The sequence below is a fragment of the Pelobates fuscus genome, chromosome 1, assembly GCF_036172605.1.
Source record: "Pelobates fuscus isolate aPelFus1 chromosome 1, aPelFus1.pri, whole genome shotgun sequence".
NCBI lineage: Eukaryota > Metazoa > Chordata > Amphibia > Anura > Pelobatidae > Pelobates > Pelobates fuscus.
The window spans coordinates 149,148,055-149,166,990 of NC_086317.1; the positions used below are offsets into that span (position 1 = coordinate 149,148,055).

The window sequence follows — 18,936 nt, forward strand, 5'->3', positions numbered from 1 at the left end:
TCCATGCTCTGCAGTAGGAAATGAGGCCTAAGAAGGCATGAAGAGATTTTGAAGTCCTTGGAGGTGGGATATCCAGAACTGCTCTGACTCGGTCCCGAGTGAGATGTCTGGTACCTTGAGATAGGCAATGTCCAAGGAAAATTACTGAAGGTTGGCAGAATTGCAGCTTGAGAAGTGAAGCCTTGCATCCTTGTTCTGCCAAATAGCAAAGGAGACTAATTGAACACTTTTCAGTAGTGGGTATATCATCTCCACAGAGCAGTAAATCATCCACATACTGGAGTAAGACAACTTCCGGGTGTTCAGCTTGCCATGGGTCAAGGATGGTACACATGGCCTTTGCAAATTGACTTGGAGAATTTTGTGCCCCTTGGGGCATGACAGTCCAGGTATACTGTTGCATTTCGTGGGTGAAAGCAAACAGGTATTGACAGGATGGATCCAGTGGAACACTGAAAAAGGCATTAGCCAGGTCAATGACTGTGAAATACTTTGCTGATGGTAGGACTCCAGAGAGCAGAGTGTGAGGGTTTGGTAAAAGAGGGGTGTCCAGGACAGTTGCTTCATTGACAGCACGGAGATCCTGAACCATCCTGTACTTCTCTGGCTCACCTTTTGGAGTTTTCTTCTTCACAGGAAATAATGAAGTATTACATTCTGATTTACATTTCACTAGAGCACCCTTCTCCAGGAGTGCTTTGATTTGAATAGAAATGGCTGCAGCCTGTGCTGGCTTTAGAGGGTATTGTGGTTTTCTTGGTAACTTAGCTCCTGGAATGAGCTTTACCACCACAGGTGGGACATTTAGGTGACCTATGTCCTCTGGGCCTGAGGGCCATAACTTAGCAGGCACCTGTGTTTTTAACACATCTGGGAAATTGGACCTCGGTTCTGCTGCTTCCCTACGGGGTTCTTCTAATTGCAGCATCAGAGGTAGGGAGCACAAGGCTGAGGTGTCTGAAACAGATAGAGGTGTAGACATTTCTACTTGTCCATCTGGGGTGAAGGTTATAGATGCCTGCAGGCGTGAGAGGACATCAGCGCCTAACAGGTTAATTGGGCATGTGGAGGATACTACAAAACGAGCAAGCAGGCTTGTGCCAACTCGTAGTGGGGTTGTTAAAGGACTGTGTCTTGGTTGGCCATCCACTCCAACACAAGAGACATCAATATTTGACAGGAAAGATGGGTCTGGCAGGTCTTGTTCTCGTAGAACACTTCGGGCTGCACCTGTGTCAACAAGAAATGTGGTTGGTTGGCCTTCAATGGGTAAAGTCACTGTGGCAAGTGGCCCCCCCCTATCCCCTGTAGACACTGCCATGACAGGGGTTAATGACACAGGCTTGCCAATTTCCTAATCATCTGGTTCCTCAACAATTAGAACCGTTTTCTCGGCCTTAGGGGCCGGGGCAGGCTTGGACGGCTTTCTGGGCTCTCCTGGTTCTCTTCTAGGTTCTGGGCAATCATTTCTGAAATGTCCTTTAGCCTTGCAATTAAAACAAAATCCATCCTCTGGTTTAGTGCCCCTGGGGACAGGGGTAGTGCGGGACACCATGAGAGGAGTTGAACTGGGCCTCTTGGGGGTCTGGGCTGATTCCAAACCTCTAGCAACTAGGAGTAGAGTATCCAGGGGGACAACATTATATTCAGGGCGAGCAGCAATGATTCCCTTGCGTATGGAATCTTTAACACCTTGGACAAACGCACCTGACAGCATTTGTGAATGAATTTTGTCAGTAAGATCAAATCCCAAATCTGTAAACATTTGATACAGTCTTGCATGAAACCTTTCCACTGATTCTCCTTTGTCTTGCACAACATCAGTAAGGCCAGCAGCCTGATCTGCAAGTTTGTCCTTAGCCCAATCTTTCAATTGGTTGCAAAAAGTTACTCCGGAGGGGTAATCAACATCACTTGTAAGCAGATCTGTACTGAGGTGGCGGGCCATGCTGGGCCAATATGCATCCCCTGCTTTAATAGCACAAATGCTCAGTAAGTCACGCCATGCGGCGGAATAAGTCTTTTGAATCTGAACTATCCCTCGGTAAAAAGGCATAGGCTGCTTTTCTGGGTCAGGGAGAGATTTCATTAAAGCACTAGCTTGTGTGGGGTTAAAGGCAACATATTTAGGAGGGGCCCGTTCTCCCCGACCCTTATGGCCGAAGGGATCATCAATAGAACGGTGGGCCGAGACTCCGGCAGCCTCCAATGAATCCTGGGATACCCTGTCATCCTCTTCCTCCTCTATTTCTACGATCTGGGCCCTTCTACGTGAGGGGCCCGCTTGAGGTGACAGAACCGGGGGATGGGAGGGAGTCCCAGATGCGGGGGTGGCGAGTGGGTCATAGTCTTGGGATAGGTAATCACCGGGAAGCAGGGGTGCTGAATGGCTGGGGGCCGCCATATTGGAGGCGGGGAAGGAAGTTGCATTGGGGTTAGGGGAAGAAGCGGCGGCCATATTGGATGTGGGCACATCCGGGGCAGACTGTGCCGGACTGGGCATGACCGGAACCTGGGGAGTGGCTTGGGGAAAGGGGTATGGATAATTTGGATAGGGCATGGACATGGGGTATGGGAAGGGGTATGGCCAAGCCATCTGGGTGGGGGCTGGGGCGGAACCTGGAGAGGGCAGGAGAGCTGGGTAGGGATTAGGGAAGGGGGTGGGAACCTGGGCCGTGATAGGGGCGGGCAAGGGAGAGGACGGAGAGGGATCAGGAGAGGCGGGTGTAGAAGGAGGAGCCGGAGTGGGTTCAGCAAGATTGACGGTAGCAAGGGAGGAGGGATTAGCAAACTGGGCAGATGCAGATGGGAGGGTAGGATTATCAACGGAGAGAGAGCGTAGGGAAGGAATAGCAGATGAAATGTTAGGATTAGATACAGAAGGTGGTACGGGGATGGATGAGGATGATGGGAATGTTAAGGATGGAGAAGGGGAAAAGAAAGATCCATCAGAATTCAGGACCGGGCAAACGGGGGAGGTGACGGGATGGGTGTTGGGAGGATTGGGAGTGGGGAACATAGTCAGCTGGCAATCACCCATTGCTGACTGAACCTTGGGGATAGACATCTCCTGGGCGCCATTTTGGGGCGCTGGCTGAGGGAATGCCCCAGCAACACAGTTATTATGATACACAAACAATTTCACACCCTTGTGAATTATTTCCTCCTCAACCCAACCTTCTTGCTGAATAGCCTTCGCTACTCTGTACCATGCTTCAGCTGTCTTTAATAAATCATTATTTGCAAGCTTGCCTTTCTTCTCTGTCAGTAACCTACGCCAGCTTTCTGGCTGCAATCTACCACATGACGGCACAGCAATTTTACATACTTTAGCAATCTTTTCAACACCTTTAACCATCTCCTCACCCTCTCTGTCTTCAACTAAATCACATGCTAGCCAGCCCTTACTGGGCTTACTCAACTCCTGTCCCATATTCCCCCCTCCCCCTACACCAGCGTCCTAGATATAGGGAAAGAAAAGGAAATTTGAACAAGAACGTCTACAATGCTTGACTGCCACTCGAGAAAGGTGGGTCCCTCTCAAGTGCGTCTTCCCAAAACGTAGACTAGTCACGGAATCCGCCTACCCGGGGTGGTAGACACGGATTGGAGCGAGGTGAGAAGTGTGTGACCAATCACTTCTCTATCAAGAGGAATGGGAGTGGATAGTGTAATAGTACAGGAAGTGTAGAAAAGGTAAAAAGGTAAGGAAAAATCCTTAGAGACAGACACAGGAGTTTGAATGACTCCTAATTAAACAAACAAGACAACAATACAGTTGAAATACAGTGCATGCATCACAGTTCAAATAAAATCAGCAGTAATTCCTTTCCTTTACTCGTGTGACCGAAGTCACCTCCCTCAATCTCGTAGTGTCCCCGCTCGGAGAACGACTTCCTCAAGTCTCACTACCAGCGGCCAAGGATAACAGCTAACACCGGTCCGAAATCCATATGCCTCCCTCGTTACAGCAGTTCACTAATAGTGGCCACCTCTATCCTCACCCTTGTAGTGCCCCTATGAAACCCACTCATAAGTCCCACTACTCCGTGGTGATGAAGACAGCAATGCCTGCCCGAATTCACGCACCACAAATAACACCGGAATGACTCCAACTCAGCGCTCAAAGCTGGAGGGTACCACTTCTCTGCAAGCAGAGCTACGTGCACAATGAAGCTAGCTAGGCTACCAAAGTGACACCAGAAGGATCACAGGAAACCATGAGTCTACACAGTATCCACAGTTCCAACACACCTCTTTTTCCATACAGCCACAGCCACGAGGCTCCTAAAAGAGGTAAACAGGCAAAGAAGACCCCCAGGAAAACTTCCACAGGTCAACCCCCCTTTTTCCCTACAGCCACAGCCACGTGGCTCCTAAAAGGAGTAAACAGGCAACCGGACTCCAGGCAAATCCCCCGGGTCCACCCCCCCTTTATCCCAAAAGGGGCAACAGACAAACACAGGACCCCCAGGCAAGCTACCACGGGTCCACCCCCCTTTATCCCAAAAGGGGAAACAGATAAACACTCAGCCCGGGCACTCAAACTAGACCATGCCAATACAGACACACCCAGGCAACAGATAGACTAAATGCAGGTAAGCAAATGAGTAACGAGACCCCGGGCAAGATATTACCTGTCTTTGATGTCCTCCCGGGAAGCAGTCACAGACACGTGGACGGGTCAATCAAAGGGGCCGGAACATACCGGTGGCTCTGCAGAAGTCTCTACCGTGTACCTGGAGGTGATCAATCTCCTTTCCTTCCCCCCGGATTCCTCCGTCCAACTGCGTCTTCCTTAGGACGGCTCACCGGCCAGACATAGCCCGGGGCCCCACGTTGGGCGCCAAAGTTGTTATGGTACTTTTTAGCAGTAAACCAAAATTTTTAAATGTCTATCTGTTCCTGTCCAAATTAAAGAAAATTGAATTGCGTATATACGCTGAAGTAATTCAGTCTGACACACGGATTTCAGGTTAAAATAACTTCGAGGAAATTTATTGGCAAGTGAAGCAAGAGCGGGCTCGCAGGCCCTTTTAAGAGGCATTTTGCGTCATCATTGATTATCAAGATATCAGTAAATACACATCATTAATTGGATTAATTGTTAAGTGTCTGGATTAGTGTCCACCTATCAATATAATTAATTGGCTCAAAAACTAAGTGGTTAGCTACGTGTCCACCCACCGAGAGGTGGTATTGTTTTGGACACGGGTGGGGACAAGGGGCTCAAGCGCCATCTTCCCGAGCATGAGGTTTACTCGGTGGAAAGGGGGGCTTGAGCGTCATTTTACACAGTCAGTGATGTCAGGTCTTGTGGTCAGGTGCAAGGTCTCTTATGAATAGAACATTTCATTACTACAGTGTTCTCATGGCCTTCAAATTATACTATGTTGCGAGTTAGGGGAAATTCAGCAGTTTCTGAGTTAGTCATGTCTTTATAGAAAATACAGTCTTTGTCCATTGTGTTAGATGTGCTGGGAAATTCTGTCATGTAATGTAGTTTTAAAATGGAGAAGTCAGGTTATGAGGACTGTAACGGAGCTCCGTGTACTCCGACCGAGTACCCTCCGTTGATGGATGCTCCTAGCGCTCTCAGAGGACTCCAAGAACTGCAGACGACACCACAACCACCGCAGGCTCCACAACCGCCGTAGCTTAACTGGAGCCGCGCCGTCTTCCTTCCACCCTGGATCGGCTTCTGTCCTCCAGGACCGTGTGGGGAAGACCTCTCCTCCAGGAGAGCGTATCCGGAACAAGCTCTTACAAGAGCTAAGTGATTAAGAGCTCAGGGGAATATGCAGCGCATAGCAATCCCCAGTGTGATATAGCAGTTCCCTCCAATAACGAGACAAGGCTACGTATTGAGGGTCAGAAGAGGTCTCTGGACTGGAACACCCAGCCTGCTTTTTATTTGGATAAGGTACACACAGGACACTCCCAGGGGGAGGATGAAATTAACCAATAACAGCATAGTACAGCCCACAGGTTCCCTCCCCTCAGATAAACAGTTAAACCAATTATTACATACAATAAAAATACAGTTTTTACACACACACACTGTAACTTTAAAACCATACATCCAATTTCAATAAAAGTTGCATATTCAGACTCAGCATACATCAAACATAAACACTTCCAAAAATCAGCCAAATCCCTCCAGTGGATCAAAAGTTAGCTGGAAGTCCTTTATGACCGACCGCAAGCACAATTTCCTGCCCAAAACAGTTCCATAGATTTGGGCTGTGCGGTCGGTCAATTTCATGCGAAAAAAACGACTAAGTCCCATTTCGAACGGGACTTAGTCTCTGGAGCTGCAAGTTCCGTATGGGAGAAGGTAAGGGTCAGCGGTGTTCGGCAAAATGTGTAGCCGATTTCAGTTCCACAGAATCTTTAGCATACACCGCTGACCGCATTCGAGGAAACCAAGATGGCCGCCGCCACGTGCAATTGACCGGCAGTAACCTCACAGCCTGGGAGGTAAATTGCCTGCACACTTTAACTTCTGGGTGGTCTGCCTGTGTGGTACTTGGTTCAGTAAGCCCTATTTACTGAACCAAGTGGGGGAAAGCCAGGAACAAGTTATTTTACCGGTCTGGGGACATAGTCTTAAAGGGGCATTGTTCAGCAAAGTCACAATATGTCCCCAGACGGTTCTTAAAGGGCCATACACACCCAATAAATGTTAATAAGTTTTCAGGAGCACAATCTTCCAGGGGCCATAGTCATGAGGCAGGAGGCTGGCAAACATGCTTCTCCACAATCCAGGGAAGCAGGGCAATTTCTCATTTAAAGGGCCAGTTACAAATAGCGATTTGTAACACATCTCCCCTTTGGGGGGAAGACTAACCAGGCACCTGACCTTCTGTCGGTCAGTGCCTCCGTTAGTCGATCCACCAACCCACAATAAACAGATGTCCGAGTAGCCCCCCCACAACATCAAAGTACAGGAACAGCCCACCCACAACACACAGTCACTGCACCTGGGTATTTGGCTGTGGTAATGAGGCCACATGCCGAGGGTACTTGAAGGGCAGAGGCCAACTGCACTCTGCCCAGATGCCAGCTCTTCTGCTGGGGTAGCCTGCAGGACATCAGGCTCTGGACCAGGGACAAAGGTAGGGCAGAGGCCGACTGCACTCTGCCCAGCTGCCAGCTCTTCTGCTGGGGTAGCCTGCAGGACATCAGGCTCTGGACCAGGGAAAAAGGTAGGGCAGAGGCCGACTGCACTCTGCCCAGCTGCCAGCTCTTCTGCTGGGGTAGCCTGCAGGACATCAGGCTCTGGACCAGGGACAAAGGTAGGGCAGAGGCCGACTGCACTCTGCCCAGCTGCCAGCTCTTCGGCTGGGGTAGCCTGCGGGACATCCGGCTCTGGACCAGGGACAAAGGTAGGGCAGAGGCCGACTGCACTCTGCCCAGCTGCCAGCTCGTCTGCTGGGATGCTTGGGACATAGTCCGGCTCAGTAGCCAAGGGAACATGGACGTCAGTAGGGGTTAACATTGCCTCTGTTAACTCTGGTGCCACGCTAGGAGTTACCTGGGGAGGGGAATTTGTACTTACCCCCTCCTCTGGGTGTCCCGGTGAGGGTAGTTGGGGATCTGGAAAGGCTGTCCAGCATCCCTGTAGGTCAGGCACAGAGACCACGGTCCCATCTGCGCCGTCTGGGGGATTGGTGTCTCCCCTTGTTAGGGTAAGCTGCCGCTGGGGAGAGGGGGTGCTGTGCTCCTTTCCCGGAAACACAGGCTGCCGCTGGAGAGGGAGACCGCCTGTCTCCACTCCCGTAACATTGTCCTGTTGCTGTAGAGAGGGACCAACTGTCTCTGCTCTCTGTAGGACACACTGCTGCTGGGGGGGAGGGTCGGCGCCTTCGGCCCCCTGGGGTACACACTGCCGCTGGAGAGGGAGACCGCCTGTCTCCACTCCCTTACCATTGTCCTGTTGCTGTAGAGAGGGACCAACTGTCTCTGCTCTCTGTAGGACACACTGCTGCTGGGGGGGAAGGACGGCACCTTCGGCCCCCTGGGGTACACACTGCCGCTGGAGAGGGAGACCGCCTGTCTCCACTCCCTTACCATTGTCCTGTTGCTGTAGAGAGGGACCAACTGTCTCTGCTCTCTGTAGGACACACTGCTGCTGGGGGGGAAGGACGGCACCTTCGGCTCCCTGACACTCACTCTGGGGTTGGGGATCTTCCCAGTTAACCTCTACGATATCCTTCCAGCTGAAGGGCTCTAGACCTGGTTCTGCTTGTCGGGTAGGTTGGGGCTGCACGGAGCTGAGCAGGCGTAGGTAGTCTTGCTCCAGCTCCCACTCCCTTGTTACCAGGTGGGTCATGTCTTCTCTCACCTCGCGTTCGTCAGCCCAGACATACATGCCCATCCGGTAGTCGTAGATGTCCCAAAACCTAGACTCCTCCGTGCTGCCGAAATCAAGATCCTCCTCCATGGCATCCTGAAGTAGACCAGGACCATCATAATCATCCCCCTCCGGTAGGTCGTGCTCGGCCGTCCAGGGAGTGAGTCGAATGGTATGCCACCAGAGGGCCTGGTATGCGTTGTCTAGCCCGATCTCTCGCCATACCAGGGTCTCCAGTCTTGCCACCCACTCATCTAGGGGCTGCTCCCCCAATAGACATATTCGCATTGCCACACGCTTCTGTAGCCGCTGCTCATCACTGGGGAGGCCCTCACCTCGCCGCCACTGGGCATCTTCCAGGGCATCATACCAGAGTTCCCTTCTGGCTGCATCCCTGTAATCTGCGGCCTCCTTCTCCTCCTCATCATGGAACGCTGTCCGCAAACCAGCTGATTCCATCCTGTTGTAGCCAGGGGCGCTGCCCAATGGCTAGCGTTGCCCTCAATTGTAACTCCAAACGTTACCAGTGTCTCTGAGCTGCTTCTCCTCGCACTAGGACGCCATCCCACCGCTGCCACCAATGTAACGGAGCTCCGTGTACTCCGACCGAGTACCCTCCGTTGATGGATGCTCCTAGCGCTCTCAGAGGACTCCAAGAACTGCAGACGACACCACAACCACCGCAGGCTCCACAACCGCCGTAGCTTAACTGGAGCCGCGCCGTCTTCCTTCCACCCTGGATCGGCTTCTGTCCTCCAGGACCGTGTGGGGAAGACCTCTCCTCCAGGAGAGCGTATCCGGAACAAGCTCTTACAAGAGCTAAGTGATTAAGAGCTCAGGGGAATATGCAGCGCATAGCAATCCCCAGTGTGATATAGCAGTTCCCTCCAATAACGAGACAAGGCTACGTATTGAGGGTCAGAAGAGGTCTCTGGACTGGAACACCCAGCCTGCTTTTTATTTGGATAAGGTACACACAGGACACTCCCAGGGGGAGGATGAAATTAACCAATAACAGCATAGTACAGCCCACAGGTTCCCTCCCCTCAGATAAACAGTTAAACCAATTATTACATACAATAAAAATACAGTTTTTACACACACACACTGTAACTTTAAAACCATACATCCAATTTCAATAAAAGTTGCATATTCAGACTCAGCATACATCAAACATAAACACTTCCAAAAATCAGCCAAATCCCTCCAGTGGATCAAAAGTTAGCTGGAAGTCCTTTATGACCGACCGCAAGCACAATTTCCTGCCCAAAACAGTTCCATAGATTTGGGCTGTGCGGTCGGTCAATTTCATGCGAAAAAAACGACTAAGTCCCATTTCGAACGGGACTTAGTCTCTGGAGCTGCAAGTTCCGTATGGGAGAAGGTAAGGGTCAGCGGTGTTCGGCAAAATGTGTAGCCGATTTCAGTTCCACAGAATCTTTAGCATACACCGCTGACCGCATTCGAGGAAACCAAGATGGCCGCCGCCACGTGCAATTGACCGGCAGTAACCTCACAGCCTGGGAGGTAAATTGCCTGCACACTTTAACTTCTGGGTGGTCTGCCTGTGTGGTACTTGGTTCAGTAAGCCCTATTTACTGAACCAAGTGGGGGAAAGCCAGGAACAAGTTATTTTACCGGTCTGGGGACATAGTCTTAAAGGGGCATTGTTCAGCAAAGTCACAATATGTCCCCAGACGGTTCTTAAAGGGCCATACACACCCAATAAATGTTAATAAGTTTTCAGGAGCACAATCTTCCAGGGGCCATAGTCATGAGGCAGGAGGCTGGCAAACATGCTTCTCCACAATCCAGGGAAGCAGGGCAATTTCTCATTTAAAGGGCCAGTTACAAATAGCGATTTGTAACAAGGACAAAATGGAGGATGTGTCACAGTATGAGGTTAAAATGGAGTTAGTGCAATAATTCAATACAAGTTCAATAAAGATTTTTAATAATTCTACATCACCATCACTGCCTGCAAAGAATTCTCGACAAAGTATAAAAAAAAATTTACATTTTATTTATGATTGTGTTAATTTGTCCAATTTCGATTTGAGTCCCTGAAATAAGGGGACTGTGTATGAGAATGTTTGCAATTCCTAAATATTTCATATAATATTTTGGTTCAACCCCTTGAATTGAAGCAGAGAGTTTTCAATTTAATTACATCTCAATTGTTTCATTTGATATCCATTATGATTGCGTACAGAGCCAAAATTATGAAAATTGTGTCCAAATATATATGCCATTGTGAGGAACGATGTGTATTTAAGATTTTGGAGATGTATTTTTAAAAAAAAATACTTTCAGACCATTATATTTCAGTTATAGAAATGTGTTGCATGATATTTTTGTAATGGAAAAGAACATATCATAATAGAATATATATTTTAGAGGCATTTTTAGCTAATCCAGGCAGGTATAGTGACTCACAGAATTTGCCACATACTAGTGATCTGTAAGGAATTACATGATATCCTCACAGATATTTGTTGTGCAGTTGCTCCGGGAAGTGACTGACTGTGCTCTAAGATACATAGCAATACAGCAAATGCGTGTATAAGGAATATTTACCTGACACACCCTGGGAGGTGCGATTATACAGTAAGGATACAGTAAGCAGCACAGGAAATCAGACAGTCAAACCTCAAAATCTTATATCTGGAGGGTATATTATTTGTCATTCAGGAGCTGATCTATGATTCGTAAGAGATATCTGATATTAACTCTTTTATTCCCAGAATGGTACCTGTCATTTCACTTGTATAGAACTAACTATTGGTATAGCCAATATTTCCTATATCTTCTCATACTCATGGCGTGGGGCTACATGTAGAAGCAGAAAGAATGCTAAAATAATAAGATGTCTTTTTAATCCCTTAATGGCCTAAAGAGTAAGCAAATCTTCTATGTTAGTTATCACAATTTCCACTTGGTCACTGGCCACTAGTGAGTGAAAAGTCAACCCTGGCAAATAGAACTTTACTTCTGATGAGTGTGCCACGGACCCTCTAGGCTTGCAGTGGCATGTAGATTTATGCCTGTTTAGTAGCACAGAACCTAGAAATCTTGGTCCTGTGATATACATAGACCCGGTGAGTTCTATGTTTTGAAGTCATTAAATGTCACATGTTTATTAAATCAATTTTCATGTTGTGAACATGAGGTCTACAGGACTTTTGGAACCTTCACAAAGTAGAGGCTATAACTAGGAATGCCATCACTGGACACTAGAGGTATGGCTGTAGTAGACCTTGCAAATCCATAATCCTAGAACTTCAAGGAAGAGCCCTACCTTTTTCAGCGTGGCCTTGAACCTTTGTTGTACCTCTAACCAGCAACAGGAATGGCTGCCAGATTGCAGACAAAGCTAACAAAAATCACAGAAAACCTCTAAACATAACTAGTTGATATATCAATTTATGAAATTAAGGGATGAGATGTTCCTCTCGTTAACTCCAAGCACCATAGCCACTACAGTCCGATATAGCTTACCTTGGTCTCACCAGCCACCTGCACTGCAATGTCACTTTTGTACAACAGCAGAACTTGATCTCATTCATTGGCAGAACGTGCTCAGCTGGTGTACTCAGACAGTTATTGAGTGATTACACTGGCATCTGGCTTCTTCTGCTTGAGAAGACTGGATGCCCAGCTGAAATGGTTTGACAGATTATGCTCGGATGGTGGCAGGGCACTCCAGGCCATAAAAACAACAACGGGCTGTAATGGTTATTTTGCTTGGAGTCTTCATTTAAGCCAAAGTACAGACTTTGTCCATTGTTTCTGGGACATAGAAAATCACTTTATATAATTGAAAGATGACCTTCAACAGCATGTGACCTTCAACAGCATGGACCAACACTCCACAGGCCACAATCAACAACCTGATCAATTCTATGCGAAGAAGATGTGTTGCACTGCGTGAGGCAAATGGTGGTCACACCATACTGACTGGTTTTCAGACCCCCCCGACCCTCTCAATACTGTAAAACTGCACATTGTAGAGTGGCCTTTTATTGTGGCCAGCCTAAGGCACACCTATGCAATAATCATACTATCAAATCAGCATCTTGATATACTACACCTCTGAGGTGGTTGGTTTATCTTGGCAAAGGAGAAGAATTTAGACAGATTTGTGAACAATATTTGAGAGAAATAGGCCTTTTGTGTACATCGAAAAACTTGAGTTCAGCTCATGAAAAATGAGGGCAAATACAAAAGTGTTGCATTTATAATTTTGTCCAGTATATATATATATATATATATATATATATATATATATATAAAGATGAAAAGATAAACCGCACTCCAAGGACTTCAGTAGATAAAGTAAAACTTAACTTTTATTCAATTCATAAAAGTATCGACGTTTCAGCTCCCACACGGAGCTTTCATCAGAACAAAATATATATATATTTATATAGTGGGATAGGTCCCAAATATGATATTAACAAGTTTTCTTTCTAACCTTTACTTACTGTGTATTCTTTTTTTTTCTGGTCTCCTAAGATTAAGATGATTAAGTTGTTTGCTTTCTCTTACATATTTGTTAGTAATAACAGTGGTTATTGCTTTGTCTGGCATCAAAGTAGTTAAGCAAAGGCTCACTCAGGTTAACTGTTATAGTGCCTGCAAGACCAACGATGCAACAGTTCAGGGATAAGTTTATGGAACAGAATAGGAGGGTAATTTGGCCCAGTGCTCAGTCTTATTTAGATTTACCTGTCCATTGTACACAAGGCGTGCTGTGTCTAGGATCAGGTATGTGATGAGTAACTCTGTTTGGGTGTGTGCGTCTGATGAGGATCCTGACACACTCCCTTATCACATATACACTCCAGAGACTTGTAGGTGAGCCGGGGTTTAAATAGGAAGCCTTGGGAGGAGAATTTCAGTAGGGAATTAGAGGTGGAGGAGGAAGCAGTTTCCTAAGCTTCGATAGCAGACAAAAGTGAAAGAAAAAAGTAAAAGTCAAGGTAAGTCTTGCTGCAATAATCTCAGCAGCTCACAAATATCTTTATTTCAGTGGCCTAAGGCGTAAGATTTTATATACAGAGAAACAAGACCCTTTGATTATATGCAGACAAGAAAGAAAATGATTGTAGAGGGAGTTTCCTTGTAAACGTGCAAAGAATTATCCATACTTGTGTTTACGAAGACAACATTTACTTTTGTGATTCATTTACTTTTGAGATTCCATGAAAATGCATACTGCAAAATCTTGCCTTGGAGAGACCCTGTGAACGATTTCACATGAGTATGAAGATGGACTAAAACATCTACAGGAAAGTTCTATGGAATATTCTTTAGTCACAGATATATCTTTAAATATATCACCTTTCCTTCACAGAAAGATGTTGGGCTAAATATAAATGTAGCCTGTTTATTCAAAATAATCAAACAAAATCAGGTTGTTTGTTAAAGTAAAGGTTATTAGGGAGAAGCCATTTATGGATTAACCTAGAAGTGTGGTGACACCCATTGGAATGTACAGGACCATAAAAGGACAGTTTGAGCGTGTGATATCAAGTTCTCATAGGATTTGTACCGCTTTTTCACTAAGCAACAGCAGTCAACTCCGGGCCTTCATTTGTAACTCCCATCTAAAGAAGCTGGAAGTGATGGTAATTCGAATCCAAGTTTGTCCATACAGATACATAAGAATTATTATACGGAGATCATTGGATTGACTGAACAGACATATGGATCACATGTTCTAGCTTTCTATTGATACATTTTATTATTTATTATTATTTTAATTTCCAATACATGTGGATGTGTTGGAGACTATAACTAGAGATAATCCTTAAAAATAAAGGTGGTAATTTTCATTAGATACCCGTTAACCTTAGAGAATTGAGAAATGGCATGATTAGATATTCCGTTAGTACTTATAAATGTTTTCTCTTTCCAGGGACTGGTGGGAAGAATTCGGACACTTTCAGGATGTGGGTGTACTTCATACTTTTAGGTAAGACTACAAAGGTTTTTTTTGTCTTAGAGAAATTACCGTTTTTCAGTAGAAGCAGGTATTGTGTTTTTCGTATGGTTCAGAATATAAAGTTATGTTACATGGTATTAGTTACGGTCACCATTCAAAAGCATTGCTCAACTGAGAAATGTAAATACTTTTTTGCTTGACTGCATGGGACTTTTGTCTGCAGAAAATAACTCCATAATGTTTTATAACTGGAACTATCCCATACTATAAGAACAAATAAAACAAACAATAGAGATTAATTTATATATTGCTCCCCTTTTTCTATCTTTTAGAGCATCCACGCAAAAAAAAAAAAAAATACAATATAGGTAAACATTTCAATGTAATCGTCACATAAGTACTTTGTACAACAGTATTCCCAAAAAGTCAGACATCAGTGGTATAACTCCCCTTTTATAATACTTTCATCCCTCATTTGCTTGGCACACAGGCTTGAAGTTTATGGGTTTAAGCATTCCATTGATTGGTATGATGCCAACTTGGATATTTGTCCACGGTTTTACATTGATCAGAAACAGACCTGAAAGATAAATATTATTTTATTTTTTTCCTGGTGGTAGAGGATGCAATATTTCATTAAAAAAGGAAAATACTATAAATAATTATTTATATATACCATTACAATGTACTATGCTGTACAAATCTATAAAAGATCCTTTAGGAAATAAACTTACGGGACCGTGTCCAACCAAGCCGAGATTCAAAATCTAGTGTATATAGTTCTCATTAGTCCTAATTTAAGATACCATTTTTAGGAAATACAGGCTTTTCTGGGTTTTATGTGATACACTAAATTTAACTTTTTATCTTAGTAGGGTTTGTAGTGTAGGTATGTCACTGTTTTAAAATGAAATACTAAATACTAATAAAATGTCAGGCGCCAATATGGACTATGGCTTCAATTTAACCCCTTAAGGACACATGACATGTGTGACATGTCATGATTCCATTTTATTCCAGAAGTTTGGTCCTTAAGGGGTTAATAAGCTTTTTAAATGATTCAATATTGTTAGAAAACATTCTAAATGATTTACCTACAGAAGGCACCATTTAGGTTTATTGGAATTTTTATAGATAAATCATATGGAAAGTTATTTATAAGTATTGAATAATTTAGAAAGCTTAATAAATCAAGGCCTGTGTTAGAGTCTGAATGCTGAATACTTCAGTTGCTTTCAGAGCAGTATTAACCATAATATGACCATAGGCAGCCGCCTAGGGCCCAGAGGTCAGACAGGAGCCTTGGAACCATGAATTTGCTTGGCCTCATTAACCATCACTATGTGAAGAATGAAAGGGGACAAACTGGAAACATACCTAGTACTTCCCTGTTTGGTTTTACACAGTATTATAATGTGGAATACATTCACTTAAAGTAGCATCTAATTCATTTTTAGCATTTGGCTCAGTTACGGCAATCTTAAATTTGTATAGTTTTGGAAGCGAAAAGCTAAAAACAAACCTGAAAGCCTGGGACAAATTGTAACACCTGAAGATAAATCACCAAGGAAGTGTCTTCAGAATTTTATCTTCTCCTAAACATTGCCAAGCATTCATTTCACTGTCTGTGTTACTGTAGCTGTACAAAGCAACTTTTTGTTCCTTTCATAGCTTTGCCACGTCTGCTGCATGCCCAGAAAGATTGCTCATATGGAGCATGCAACCCTGCTGTGGGAGACCTCCTTATTGGACGAACCAATTATTTACGAGCTTCCTCCACTTGTGGATTGGTGGAACCAGAGAACTACTGCACTCCGTTTGGAGAGGTATGTACAGAACAAGATAACTATTGCGATTATGGCAGCTGTCAAATATTGATGTATCCACTCTTTTGGTTTTGATTTTTGGTTTGATATCCTTATTGTAAAGTTTGCTGTAACAAAGTTGTGTTTCTATTGGTGTAACCTGAGGTTACAGCAACAATCTGGCTGCTGAGCCTCCGATGATTATGGGAGCTTTACATCAATGTGCAAAAACATCCTATTGATTACAGCAGGGTTCTCCAAACGCTGGATCTCCTGATGTTGCTAAAGTACAAGCCCCATGATTATTTTAATGAAAACTATGGGAGTTATAGTTCAGTAACATCTGGAGGGCCAGAGTTTGGAAAACTCTGGTTTAGAGGGTAGTAAGTGGTCTGTGTTGAGCATAGCACAGCACTATAGCTGCACACTGGATTTATCACTGGGTGCCAGGAAAGGATATAATAGTCTTATATTTCTTATTTACCAAGGTATTAAAGGGAGCAGTGAACAAAGATCTATAGTGTCAGGGGCCCAGATCACCTGCTTCCCTTTGTGCTACAGTCTACAGAACTTTGGTTGCGTAGTGTTCAAATATTTAGCCCTCCACCAACAAAAAGGAAAAAAAAGTAAGGGTGGAATGTATGTAAAAGATACACGAGAGAGAGAGAATACAATTGCAGGCACGATCTGTTTATTACACTCTTGGTTGCTAAAGGGGAACTGTGACTTTAAAGAGAAGTGAAAGTTGCTTTCACTAAGGATGAATAATTTAATGGAGATTAGTTAAAATATTACTTACCTCCACTGCATTCCCACTTAGTGGTGACTTCATCGTCCGGTCCATGTGTGTTCGCTCAAGCATCTATTGCAAAGATTTGCGTGCATGCATTTTTGCCATTTTCTCCAGCAGTGCGGTGCACATGCATATGCCATGCACATTTTAATGCAATAGTTGGCTCATTTACATACTTTGTCTGGCTTTACCAAAATAAAAATCTGTGCAAAATTGTCAGAAAAACAGAGCATGGCCAACTTTTAGTTAAATCGTCGGTGACAATCCTTTTTAATGTTTTTATTAATTTAATCCAATATAATAACATAATATTCTGCTGGAAGTGCAAAGAGATTTTGTAATCATTTATATTGTAAGAGACACATTCAGCAAGGAGGGTGAAGGAAACATCTTGAGCTATCTGCTAAAAAAAAAAATGAATCACCTCACTCATTGGCTAAAGTTGGTTAGCTCAGGGGAGAGGCCAGGTATAGCTGGATGTAAGCTTCTGAGACAGTTTCCATGGAAACCAAAGTGTACCAAACTCAGGAGACATCAGGGCAAACTTGTGTTGTTTAATAAATCATAAATTTGCAGCCTGAGTTACCCAGAGTTTTAACTTAGCTAAGATTTGGAGTTGGATAATACTATTAGATAGACAGTGCAACTTACCAAGGAAGTATTAAAAGAACACTATAGTCACCTAAATTACTTTAGCTAAATAAAGCAGTTTTAGTGTATAGATCATTCCCCTGCAATTTCACTGCTCAATTCACTGTCATTTGGGAGTTAAATCACTTTGTTTCTGTTTATGCAGCACTAGCCACACCTCCCCTGGCTATGATTGACAGAGCCTGCATGAAAAAAAAAACTGGTTTCACTTTCAAACAGATGTAATTTACCTTAAATAATTGTATCTCAATCTCTAAATTGAACTTTAATCACATACAGGAGGCTCTTGCAGGGTCTAGCAAGCTATTAACATAGCAGGGGATAAGAAAATCGTAATTAAACAGAACTTGCAATAAAGAAAGCCTAAATAGGGCTCTCTTTACAGGAAGTGTTTATGGAAGGCTGTGCAAGTCACATGCAGGGAGGTGTGACTAGGGTTCATAAACAAAGGGATTTAACTCCTAAATTGCAGATGATTGAGCAGTGAGGCTGCAGGGGCATGTTCTATACACCAAAACTGCTTCATTAAGCTAAAGTTGTTCAGGTGACTATAGTGCCCCTTTAACAATTGTGAATGAACCTGAATAATCAATTTCAAACAGATTTCTCTTTTTAAGACCTTATAGATTATCGGTCACATTATACAGATATTACATTGCTACACGACAATGAATAACTGATGACAAATGATGTGAATAAGGCATGAGTGATTTAAACTCTGAAATAATACTGAATCAGGATGAAAATAGCAATGGGGACACTGCCCCTTGCACAGGGTTATCAGATTCATTTTGTGAAACTTGTCTGGTCTTTGTGAACAGTGGGGAGGATTCGTGTACGCCTCCTCTTTCAGTGTACAGTTCATGTCTTGTGCCTTAGTTGGCATGTTTGGTGATGCTTGGCGGTCAGTATTTAAAGGTTTTATAATTAATTGTTCTCTGTTTTAATTATACATTGTTATATGCTAAATAAATCCCTCCAGGAACATAAGAAATGAAAACGAGAGACAGGAAATAAAAAATAAAAGCATGCATTATTCACACATGCACACACATAGATATAAAGCGAGTAATATATAGAATTCAATAGAATTTTGTTTTGGTTTGTGTTGTATGTGACACTATTTTTGTAATATTAGTCCTGTTCGTTTAACTGTATCCTATATCTTTAGCCTCTACTAGCTAAACCCATCTACTAACTAAAAGAAAACTGTCATGATTTGTAATTATTTCTGAAAATAAAAGATTACATGTCCTATAGCTACAGTTTTTACTACATTGTAATTAATATGTTTAAGTTAATAGCTTTTCAATAAATCTTCTGGCTCAGCTCTGTGGAGGCAGCCATTTTAGTCCTCACCAGGGCCGTCTTTAATATGGATTGG

General features: G+C 44.2%; 1 protein-coding gene across 3 annotated transcripts in view; it reads left to right on the forward strand.

The window, feature by feature from the left end:
• Nucleotides 1–18,936, forward strand: part of LAMB3 (laminin subunit beta 3) — a 162,752-nt gene that overhangs the window by 75,681 nt on the left and 68,135 nt on the right. Inside the window, exons 1-3 of one of the 3 annotated variants that reach the window (XM_063450922.1) lie at nucleotides 13,244–13,338; nucleotides 14,277–14,333; nucleotides 15,975–16,129. In XM_063450922.1, coding sequence (XP_063306992.1) covers nucleotides 14,309–14,333; nucleotides 15,975–16,129 — 180 coding nt within the window. In that variant the 5' untranslated portion in view covers nucleotides 13,244–13,338; nucleotides 14,277–14,308. Of the gene's footprint in view, nucleotides 1–13,243; nucleotides 13,339–13,860; nucleotides 13,987–14,276; nucleotides 14,334–15,974; nucleotides 16,130–18,936 lie in introns of those variants that run through there. The other 2 variants (XM_063450931.1, XM_063450913.1) reach the window with 2 other exon arrangements.